Below are 11,684 nucleotides of genomic sequence, written 5' to 3' on the forward strand. Positions count from 1 at the left end.
CACAACTTCGCAGAGCTGGATTTAAAAAAACAGCAACAAGCCAGGTGAAGCATTATCATAAAGTGCTTAGCAACCAGTTCCTACATAAGTATGTAATATTATATGTAGGAACTGCTGTTGTTAAGCACTTGTGCCTCATCTTAATTCATTTTAAGATGAGGCACAACCACAAGACTCCAGACCAGAGAGTGAGGGAGAGATTTTTTGCTACAGTCATCATGAGACACATCAGACAGGTACATATGACGGTGTGAGGCATATTGTAGAAGGGCCATGCCAGTAATGGGAAGCAAAAGATAGATAGTATGGACATGGGTATTCTAATCTTTATTTATTCAAATCTGCAATAAAAGGTTACTTTCTGACACAACCAAGCACATACCTTAATAGTGTTAGAAGGAGAAAAATGGATCTTGCCATGAGCCGAACAATAACAATAATAATACCTTTCAAAACACCCAAGGTTGCTTCACAAGTACAGTAAAATACAAATCAAATAAGTACAAGTAGAGTTGAAATATAAATAATAATATATTAATATTAAAAAAAGACCACTAAAAACGTCTCTTTATTTGGACAGATGGTGAGGCAAACCCAGAGGAAACTGTGGAGAACAGTGCAGACCTGGAGAGATCGCAGACAAATACAGACAGGGAGGACATGGAGACAAGTAGGGAAAATATGGTGATCAAGAGGGAAAAGATGGAGTGTGAGGCTTCAACATTAGAGTCCACAAGGGCAAAAATGCCTGCCTACCATGGTAACAAAGATAAAACCACTGAGAGAGACAGTAATAGACCAGGAGTCAGTGGAGAGCTGGAAAAAGATCAAGGAGGACACTCGCATGACACCGGAGCCCACCTTCAAAAAGATACAGTTTACCATCTCCCCCTTGATCATGACTTGTGATCACATGACTTAGGTTTCGTACTTAGGTCACATGATAATAACTAAACCATGACGACTGAGGCAGCTAAGATCAGGATAGTTCAAGCTGCAGGAAGTTCCAGACAGAGCCACATTATTTTAATTGGCCATCATTCCTATCAGTTATGAGGACATTTTGTTCTGCAGCATCATTGCTAAGATCAGGGGATACAACAACTTCACTAGACATAATGTAGCTTTATGACACAGAGCACAGGACTACCACAGGAAGTGACTCTGATAATTCAACACATAAATGCCCCTTTGTTCATCATGAGAAATGATACTTTATAAGTCTGTACTGAGCCCATAGGTCGTCTGTACAAATAACTTATGAACATAGACTGTAAATAAAGATGGATGTAGCCTCCATGATGTCACCCACAGATTTCTGAAGAACAGTTTTGAAGCTCAGAGTAAGCTGCTCCACTGTTGTTATCTTGGCAGCACCTAATGCCACTGGACTGCTGCCTAATCAGAAAATGGGTAAGGACATGGAGCGTGTATGGAGCTGATACTTTGGTGAATGTTGTTTTGTGGCAAGCATATGCTCACCCACATCACTCAAAGCCCTCAATTATGAGGAACTTTCAGCCTAAAATTTTAATATACAGTTGTCATGAAAGAGGAAATTAGCTCATGGGAACAAAACTGTTTTTGGTACCAGGCTGTAAACATATTTATTTTTGCTGTAATGTTGGACATTTTAACATGGGAGTCTGGTGACTGACTCCAGCCTCAAGTGGTGATTTGAGGAACTGCAGTGTTCAGCACTTCAGTGTTGGCTTCACCTTTGAGCCGCTGAGGTCTCACAGTCACGTTTTATTGTTAAGAAGGAAGTTAGATGATGTAAGAGACTGCAGTACTCTGTGAAATGGGTTCATCTTGTTTCTTTTATCCATGCCCATTTCACAGCCTTAACTGTATGATTAATATTCTAACCCTAATGAAAGTCCTCTAACCTTAAGGAAGTTTGTGTTCTAACGCAAATCACAATCATATCCTAGGCCTAACCAAGTTGTTTTTGTGCCTAAATCTAACCAAACCATGACCACTCCACAACCTTAATAGCCCCTTTATTATTGTAAGCGTGGCAACAAATGTCCGGTACACCAACTGCTGGTACACTTCTAGGGCTCGTATCTGGGGGTAGAGACAAGCAAGCTTGCTACAGGATGAGAAAATGCACTGAACTTTTTTTAAATCCAAGTTGTTGCCGCTAAGGTAAGAGAGTTTGCTCTGACCCTGTCTGGTATTTGTATGTCTGATTATGTTGCACCGAGGTCCATGAGGAAAAACATTTTGTTACACTGTGCCTATGTGAAAATGACAAAATTTCTGACCCTGTGTCTTATAGTAAAGGATGTGGAAAGTCCAAGCCCATATTATAAAACCTTTGCATTTATCTGAACCAATAGTCTCTCTGTACATTTCAGTTTGTTCAAAAATTATTTTAGTCCTTTTAATTTTAGTTAAAGGTTCTGTAGATGACCATCACTGCCGCATGATGTCACACTAGACCACCACCATCTCAGACCAAAACAAATGCCTTGTCAGCCACACCTTCCGTCTCACTTCTGCCACAGTTCATTGATGACAGTTGTTTGCTGCTATATTATTGTTTAAAATCTAATTTACAAAACCTTTACCCTCTGTCTGATTAAAAAAAAAAACTTAATCTGCATGTTACATACAAGTAATTTAAAAGGCTGAACCCTCTTGAGTCAGACAGATTAAATACTATCTCACCTCCTGTGCAAAGAACAACGCAATTGTGTCTTTGTTAGTTACAGACTGATGCAGTTGTCATTTTAGCAAATACACTTGTGCCCATCTAAGCACACATGGACATGTTGGTCTTAATATGAGGTGTGGTCAGGTGCATTGATATCTTGAGGGAGCAAGTGATTATGCAATTGACCAACAAAAACTTGGTCTTAAGTCAGTGGTGCAGTATGTCAGTGTTAATTTAAGGGCGCAATGTCAAGAGAGTAATTTGCTCCAACATAGGCAGGCACACAACGTGCCACAGTGTTTTCCATTCATCACCGAGACTAAATTTTTCCCACCACAGTTTGATAATTAACCTGAAAGTGTATTTGGACTTCTCATATAACACAACACGTCTGACATTGTGATTTGTGCAGTTGCTTCTTTGTAGAGCTGTACACAGGTCATTGATTTGCTCAGCCCTTGTTGCCCCTCAGGACAGAGCTGCTGCATGCATGTGCTGGGATTGGACTCACTGGTCAGTCACAATAACAACTGATCACAAATAGAATCTAACTCTGTGTGAAACATTGAGCCATTATAATAGTTATCTGCTAAGGTGCAAAATCACCTGGCTTTTACAGGGAATAGTTGGTCTGATTGGTTTATTGGATGTTACGCCCAAAACACTCCCATGAATAATTAAGAGACTGAGTACAACCCATTTGAATCATGTGCATAGCGTAGCGATTGTTTGAATACCATTAAAATAGCAAAATTGACATAGACATGCCCTAAATGCACTTGTGCCACATGCCTCAGACCAAATAGAGCTCTTGAAGTCATAGGGTAGCTCAGATTTAATTTCTGATCTTTTCCTTAGACTGTTTGCTTTGGCCTGTGATAGACTAGCAACCTGTCCAGGGTGTACCTCGCCCTCGCTCAATGTCAGCTGGGATTGGCTCCAGCTCCCCCGTGACCTGGTTCGGATAAGTGATATAGAATATGGATGGATGGATGGTTGCTTTGGCTGAAATGCTTCAGGACATGTCTCTCATGAAATCATTAAAATCATTGGAAGAATGATTTTAAAGAGCAAAAGCACAGAATTTGTGGCTTTAAGTAGGAAAAGAGGAGGCAGGCTCAGAAATGATGTGCTGTGTATTATCATCTGTCATATACCACACATATATCTGTCAGTTCAATGCTTATCAACAGTAACACAAAACCTAATAACAGATACAAAGGCAAGCTAGAGGGATGAAAAGTCCAATGTCACTGCCACCAGCCTTGACTGACAGCTATCATTGTATCCGACACGTCACACTGATTTCCTCCTCTTGCCGAAAACATTGTTGATGAGTTTGGCCATGGACTTGGAGCTGCTGGGGCGTCTCCTGCGCTCCTTGGCTTTGTTGCCCACGCTGGCATTTTGCACCATCTTGGAGAATATGAACGCCACCTCCTGGTAGTGCTCAGCTACTGACAGCTCATAGAACTGGCACCGATACTCAGCAGCCAGGCACTGACCTTCTTCACGTTGCACCTCTCTCATGTGGCACAGGTCCTGTTTGTTGCCCACCAAAAATATCAGTGAGTCTATGTCCCTGTAAAAACAGAGCAGGGCCACACAGTCTGTGGGTCACTCTTTCTTTGTAGATTAAAATATAGTGGTTCTCACTAGTTGTGTTTGCATGCACACAATGTTTATTATTATAATTACAGTAATCTGATTTCTTACTTTTTGGCAGATCCCAGGTGTAGCTCTCTGATTAGGTGCACTATGGCTTTGGCAGTGAGGAAGGAGGAGCGGTCGCTAATATCATAGACCAGAACAAAACCATCAGCCCAGTGGATCTGGTCGTTTAAAGCAGACTTACCCTCACAGGCCTAACAAAAGAAAGTTTCATGATATTAAATAACACATAAATGTTACATTTTGTGGTAAAAAAAAAAAACAACAACAACAAAAAAATCAGGGCCAAGCAGTTAGCCTGGGGCTTGACCTGATTCACCTTATTCACTTCTTACTATTTAACTATAGAGAAGTTTAAGCACACTTAACCTTACTATCTTGCTAAGCTGTACTTGTTTGTCTACTTTTTGTGTTTTTTTTGTTGGGCAATGTGTTTCACTGACACTTGTACAAGAAGTTCCAAACAGATAAATTGTTATGATATTATAAAAAGTTATTTTGAGTTGAGTTTGAGTCTAATCAGTCAAAGTGAGGACAGAAAACATAAAACTAGGTTTATGAGAGGTTGAGAGTTTGTGGTGTCTCTTGAAATGGCCATGACAGCCTTGTAATTTCACTTGGATTAATGGACCTGAGACTGGACTCAGCTGAACCTGGAGACAGTGGTTCAGCTGCTTGACTGGCTATGAAAACTAAGATGAATGACATTGATTGGCATTTGCTTCATATTCACTGGGCCCTATTTTGCACAGTGGTGGGTCTTGGGCACACAGATTCTGTGGGCATCTCCAGGCATGTCTGCTGTTTTGGGTCATGTGCATGACCCAAAAGGTTTTAGGTGCTCCACTTGTTTGAGTTCTTATCCATCACAAAGTACCATCAAAGACGCGTTTGATGAGCCCCAAATTCATTCTGCAGCATGACAACAACCTCGAATATACAGCCAGTCATAAAGAATAATATGGCAACCCTGAGGGTCAAAACTCAACAACATTTCAGAAAGCACAAGGACATTTGAGAAAACATGACAAGATTTCAGATTATGGAAATTGTGGGACAACACTTCTTGTTTGTGATTGGACAGAACCCAGGTCCCAGGTAACAGTTCAATGTCATTTCCTCTTTCTATTGTGTACTACTCTCAGCCATGTCCTTTGTCCTTTGTTTAAATTGAGTTGGAAAGGATGGAAGAGGAGACTGAAATCATAAGGGAATATTTTAACAAATGACATTAATATGATTTCTAATAGTGAATTCCCGATACTATTGCAGTTATTTACATTCATTTATAGATAAATACAGTTTGTTCCTGCTTAAACTATCTTCAATATTACATTTTGATGGTGATTTAAAGAAATGTAGTTGGAAAGTGTATAATTTATGGAAGCTAAGAGAGGCAAGTTAATTTTTTTTCTTTTTTTTTTTGCCAAGATAATTTTTCTAAGTTTTTTTTTCCTCCAAGAAAAAATAATCGCTTACCTCTTGGGGTTTTTTTTATATCGATGAAAAAACACTTGGAAAATGAAATATGAAAAAAATACACCTGCCTTTCAGGGCTTCTGCAATAATTGTAACAGTTCATTCACATTTTAAGCATTATTTTGTTATTGCTGTACAGCCATACATTTTAACCTTTTAACCTTTCTAAATGTCATGCTGGCCAATGAGAAATTTAACAGACAGAGCAGCAGCTAAAAGAGTGGGAGTTCAGTTCTTTGCTTGGGGAGTGTGAGTAAAGCTGAAGTCCCATTATTATTCAATCCCTTAGTTATCCCTAGAATCACCACCTGGTGGTTTTTTCTTTCCACCAACCAGACGAATTCCATGAAATGTGGTCACAATCTCTCTTTCCTGAGTTACAGCCATTATTATTCAACGTTTTAACATTTCAGAACATTATGATGTCACAGTGCAGTTGACATTTGACCTTTTGGATAAAAAAATGTCATCACTTCATTTTATCTTATAGACATTAATTATCCAACACTTAGTGTATGATTTGTAAGTTATGGCCCAAAAAAAAAGTTATGTTTTATGAGGTCATGGTAACCTTTGACCTTTGACCACTAAAATCTAATCAGTTCCTCCTTCAGTCCAACTGAATGTTTGTGCCAAATTTGAAAAAGTTCCTCGCCTCTGGCTCTGATTGTCACAACACAGAGGAATAAAAGTGGGGAATAGATAAATAAAATGGACTGACGAAATAAGATAAGTGGGTTAGGCAACTGCCATGAGTGATTAGAGAGTTGGTAAATGTTTAGGTGAGGTACAATATTTGGTGACAATATGGTGATGACTTTACAGTTTTCTAAGCATCATTATACGTAATGACTGCAGTACCTTGTGATGTCATTAAAGCAGCAGTCGGCAGGCTTGTGAAAACCCAGGACCAAGGCAGAAAATTTGAACAGAAACAAGTTTCAGGTCCCTCACCCACTTTCCGCTGAGCTCCAAAACTGTCTCCCGACTACAGAGGAGGTAGCGCACACCAGAGAGCATGCATCTTAGCTCGGGTGCATGAGCACTGTATCCACAGCAGCCGGAGACACCAGAAAGTATGGAACACACAGAAGTAAGTAAGAAGTATTCAACTCTCAGATAACGTTAGATATTGAGACTTTATACTTTAGGTAAGACTCAGCATTTCTGTTTATTTATAAAAGCAAGGTTGCGATGTTTCTAAAAGTGCAGCTTGTTTACATAGCCTAGGTTACCGATAAGTAACAGTTGGCATTCACTACAGCGTTTTAGTCACTGGCGCTTTGAAAAAAGTGACATTTTTACCTGTTGATGTGGACAGAGGTTTGAAACCGAGGAACAGGCCTCAGAGGAAGAGCACATCCCTTCAGCTGCTTCTACACGCTGATGGACGGGTACAAACGAGAACAGTGGAGTAGCCGTATCTGGCAGTGTACTCGAGGGAGGTGGGGGGTATAGCTGTCTGCAGGGCCTGTGATTGACAGTCAGCCAACACTCCCCCTGGGTCTGATTGGTGGTATTGAACCGGGAGCGGTGGATTTTTGTAAATCTCATTACAAGCTTAAGGTGGAGCCAGAGGAGCCGGATTTTTTCCAAAATTACCTGCTTCATGTAATACTGTCAGAATATAGTGACAGATTCAGCAAATAAGACAAAAGAATGGTTGCTACTGAAGCTTTAAGATGTAATATAACAAAATTAAATATTTGGAATTGTTTACATTGTTTTTACTGTGTAACATGTGACATCATAGGATGTAATATGACATCATATACTGTACCCAGCTAAACTATATCCTCCTCATGTTACATAATTGCAAAACATGATTATGATACATTTCCTGTGCAAAACAAAGGAGGGCTAAGACCAGACCATTGCTTGGCAACTGGGAGACTAGGGATCATTAGTGATGCTTTTTTATGTTACCTGTAAACTCACCTGAGAGCAGGGGTCATAAAGCTCAAGATGAATCTGCCCTCCGTCCACAGACAGACACTTTCTGTATATGCACTCTGTGGAGGACAGAGACAATGAGGAAAAAATCATATTTAAACCCTCCTGTCCAAGCATCAGAGTGTAATTACTGAAACAAACGGTCCTGTCCTAACAGTCTTGTTTTGATATTTGAGGTGGTGAGTCCCATGAAGGCTGGAATTGTTGTCCCACTTTACCATATATACGTGTGTGTGTATACATACACACACACACACACACACACACACACTATATATATATATATATATATATATATATATATATATATATATATATATATATATATATATATATATATATATATATATATACCACACACACATTTTCCCTCCCCTCCACTGTCCCACACTGAAGCACATCTTTAATCCTGGTCTCCATTGGTCCCAGTATCTGTAGCCCTGTTGTCACTTTCCTTGTCTTCATATTTCCTGCATGAAATCAGGACAGCAACATCGCATGCTCGTGCTAAATCATTTTGAAAGAGTAGCCTAACGATCAATGAGGACACTGCAACACTCATCATACACTCTACTCACTCAGTCAGTCAGGGACATTCACACTTATAGAACTGGTCCCACAGTTGCAGTCCAGCCAACAACTGGGCTTTGGACCCAGAACTATTGCACTGCAACGTCCGTGCCTTAAGTTCACTGTACATGGTTTAAGCATGCCAGAGAGTTTTATTTGTAATCATCTAACCACAGCCAGAGGAAAATATAGCGTAGCAGTGCTGATTAGACCTGGTCAGAAGCCAAACAGTGACATGCTGAAAGTGAACACGCTCAGATGAAACTAGATTATTCTCAAGAAAACAATGGCATATTGAGCCACTATCTAAGACTAACATGAGTCACTCTCCATGTAGGTCAGGTAGCCCTCAGGAGGCTGCAGAATGTAATGGTTACAGCATGGCTTCTCAGACCTGACAGAGATTGCAGTCAATTCAACAAGTCAAACAGGAACTATCTGATAAAAGGACAAGTAAACAGCATTATGAATCTGACCAGGCATTCAATACTTATTTGGTACTTGACAGACTGGTGAGCCTGGCAAATGAATCATAAATACACTGACAAAAACACTGACAGTATGAAAAAGTAAATAGTGTGGGACAGTAGATCACAGAATTTCATTTGGAACGATTGGATTTTAATTTTAACAGTGGACTTCATGTATCAAATATGGGATATGAAATTATGAGTAATTAATCTGTAAATGAATGTAAACTTATGGCCAAGGAAAGTGTGTTTAATAGAAATAAGGATTTAACTGTGAAAGAGAGTCCACCACTGTGTGAATTCAAAGGGAGCGGAGCATTCACTGATTATTACCTGAGGAGGAAGCGTACTCGCCGATAAAGCGCCGGGTAAGGAATCGGACGATGAGAGCTGCACACACACAGACAGACACACAGACCGACAAACAGACAGACATGTGAGGTCCATGAGAAGCGACAGCCTGTTTACCTCCGATATTCAACAACGTGCGTTACAACTTACTTACCTGATTTTCCAACACCTTCACTGCCCAGCACAGCAATCTTGATCTCGTTCATGTTCGCTGTAGAAACAAGACTAGTCTCCGGTACAGAAATATCCCTCAGATATCATGCTGTGAAGAACCGAGGACAGAAACAGTGTGGTCACCGGCAGCGTCCGCAGAAACGATGAGCTGCCTGGAAGAGCCGGTACAGCGCGCGTCAACAGGGCGGGCTGAGGCTGAGAGGTGGGGCGGCCTTTCGGTAGGCGGCACTCCAACAATCTCTGCTGGAACTGCAAACAGCTCACAGACATCTGAAACATGAGAAGTAGCCACAATAAAAAACATACACAGTGCATTGTATTTCACAAGATTATTATGAATATTTTTTCTGTGGAAATTCTTTATCTGGGAAATGACTAGTAACTAACAGTTCAGTAAATTACATAGCAGAGCAGCATAGTTGCAACAAACAATTCCAGTCCAATCTGACCTGGGTAGTTTGGTCGGACCCTGCTTTGACCTTCCCAGGACCTGATCTCTCAGGTGTGTGCCAGTATGTGTGATGTACCCAGGGCTGTAGGTAGGATTTTGTGGTCATGTGTCATGTGTAGTTATTATATTTTATTTATTTAGTTAACTATTCAGTTATACTCCCAACATAATATCCTCAACATGACCCAAAATGAAGCTCAGCATGCTGGTACATGCAGGTTAATTAAATTCTGGAGGGTGATTGCTGACTTCTTTATTTGTGTAAACATAAAAATAAATTCATGAAGATCAGCATGTAAAGTCTGTGCATTACATACAGATATTGATTAAACCCTGTGAATAAAACACTTATTTTCAGTTGGACTGTTTTGTCCATAAACTACTTTGCTCCACAGCATGATGGCTCAGACACTACTGCCAGATTGTCTGAAATGTTCTTTGCATATTCACAGTCCCAGGAAAATGCATCAGAAGAAAGCAGATTGTCATTAAATCTCCTGCAAACATTCATGTTCCCTTGAGGGTGAACTTTCTCCATTTTGTATGGTTTTCCCTCCAGATTTCTGAAGCTAAAATTTACATTTGCACAAAACAATCTATCTAACTAGTACTAGTACCAAAAGTAGTAGTAGTGAACATTGAACCAATATGTCCAGTATCGACGTTTTGGTGACTTGTTACTTACATTAACTGACAACATTATGGTAATGTAGACATAATTTGATTGACATTATGTTTCCTTCAAAACATATTTGTGACAGCTCTTATATCCTACTGTCTTTATATCTGTCATAACTGGTGCTTGCAGGGTTACAGGAACATGGGGGATTGGACCCAGTTGCAGATTCCAGAGGCAGATCTAAAGAAGTTAATTGATTTATTAAACGCAGTCAAACAAAAGGCTTAAGGTGAGGCAAACAGGCGTCAAAACAGCAAAAGCAGGGCAATAAAGGCATTAAAAAGACCCAAAAAATAACTTCAAAAATTAAAACAGCAAAGGCAGTCCAGAGCAGCCAAACAGATCCAATTATGAGTGGGCAGGAATCTGAAGTACAAAATAACCAAGAAATAGTCCACATCAGGTAAAGCAGACAGAAACAGGAAACAGCCCTTTAGCCACTCGTGGCGCTCCATCTCAGTATGGTCATCATAGTATTGGCCCTGGTTCATGGTCGGACTGAGAAAGAAATTCAGCCTTGGACTTAGCCGCTGAAATCAGCCGTGCGAAAGATAGAAACACAAATGGCTGCGGTAAAGACAATGATTAAATTAGAAAAAATTTATGGATGCTGTGAAGGTCAATCCACTGACCAGGATTTGAGCCTGTTGTCCTCATGGCCAGTTTGTGAATTGCATGCACTAACACACACATGCATATACACTAACACGTGCGTGTGTTGCCCGACCAGATACCAAAACAAAGGACAGAGAAGCTCAGCTTCCAGCACGCTCAGAGTGGCTCTTCAAACTCTGTGTAGGATACTTATAGAACACTATATCTTTACATAGAAAATAATTTGTTTGCTGTTATATTAATGTGTAAACTGTTGTTTACAGAATCTTTACCAGCACCGTGCTGGGCATGTGACAGGTCTGTTTACAGTGTTTGTGTGTTCTGAAAGACGTCACAGCAGGAAATTAGCCTATTCACCTGGGTGTCATGGTTGTCAAATACCTGTGACTACTGCACAACCACGTGAAAATAAAAACAAATTTTCACATTGCCAACAAAAGTGGCAAACATGTGCTAGTGGGTTTTTTGACCAGTGTAAAAGGGGCTATACTTGATCCCACTAAGGCCTTTGCATGGCCTTTGCATGGCCTTCTCTGGGTAGAAACAAAGTGGTTGTTCCTTGTAGAGAATTTATTGTTTGGCTCTGACTGATCTAGTATAGCCACCTTG

The 11,684-nt window shown here is 40.2% G+C and overlaps 1 protein-coding gene across 2 annotated transcripts; it reads right to left on the reverse strand.

Annotated features, from left to right (window-relative positions):
• Window positions 1-3,285: 3,285 nt before the first annotated feature.
• Window positions 3,286-9,993, reverse strand: rergla (RERG/RAS-like a). 2 transcript variants are annotated; one of them, XM_071502601.1, is made up of 5 exons: window positions 9,311-9,993; window positions 9,139-9,195; window positions 7,739-7,824; window positions 4,379-4,527; window positions 3,286-4,244 (listed from the first exon to the last, which is right to left on the reverse strand). In XM_071502601.1, the coding sequence occupies exons 1-5, from the start codon at window positions 9,360-9,362 to the stop codon at window positions 3,959-3,961; spliced, it is 630 nt and encodes a 209-aa protein (XP_071358702.1). In that variant the 5' UTR covers window positions 9,363-9,993; the 3' UTR covers window positions 3,286-3,958. The 2 variants fall into 2 exon arrangements, with proteins under 2 accessions (XP_071358702.1, XP_071358703.1); XM_071502602.1 differs by having other exon boundaries at window positions 7,751-7,824; window positions 9,311-9,588.
• Between the last annotated feature and the right edge of the window lie 1,691 nt (window positions 9,994-11,684).

This window comes from Trachinotus anak, unplaced genomic scaffold (assembly GCF_046630095.1).
Source record: "Trachinotus anak isolate AG129_WGS33_773 ecotype Australia unplaced genomic scaffold, CSIRO_AGI_Tana_v1 ptg000018l, whole genome shotgun sequence".
Lineage (NCBI taxonomy): Eukaryota > Metazoa > Chordata > Actinopteri > Carangiformes > Carangidae > Trachinotus > Trachinotus anak.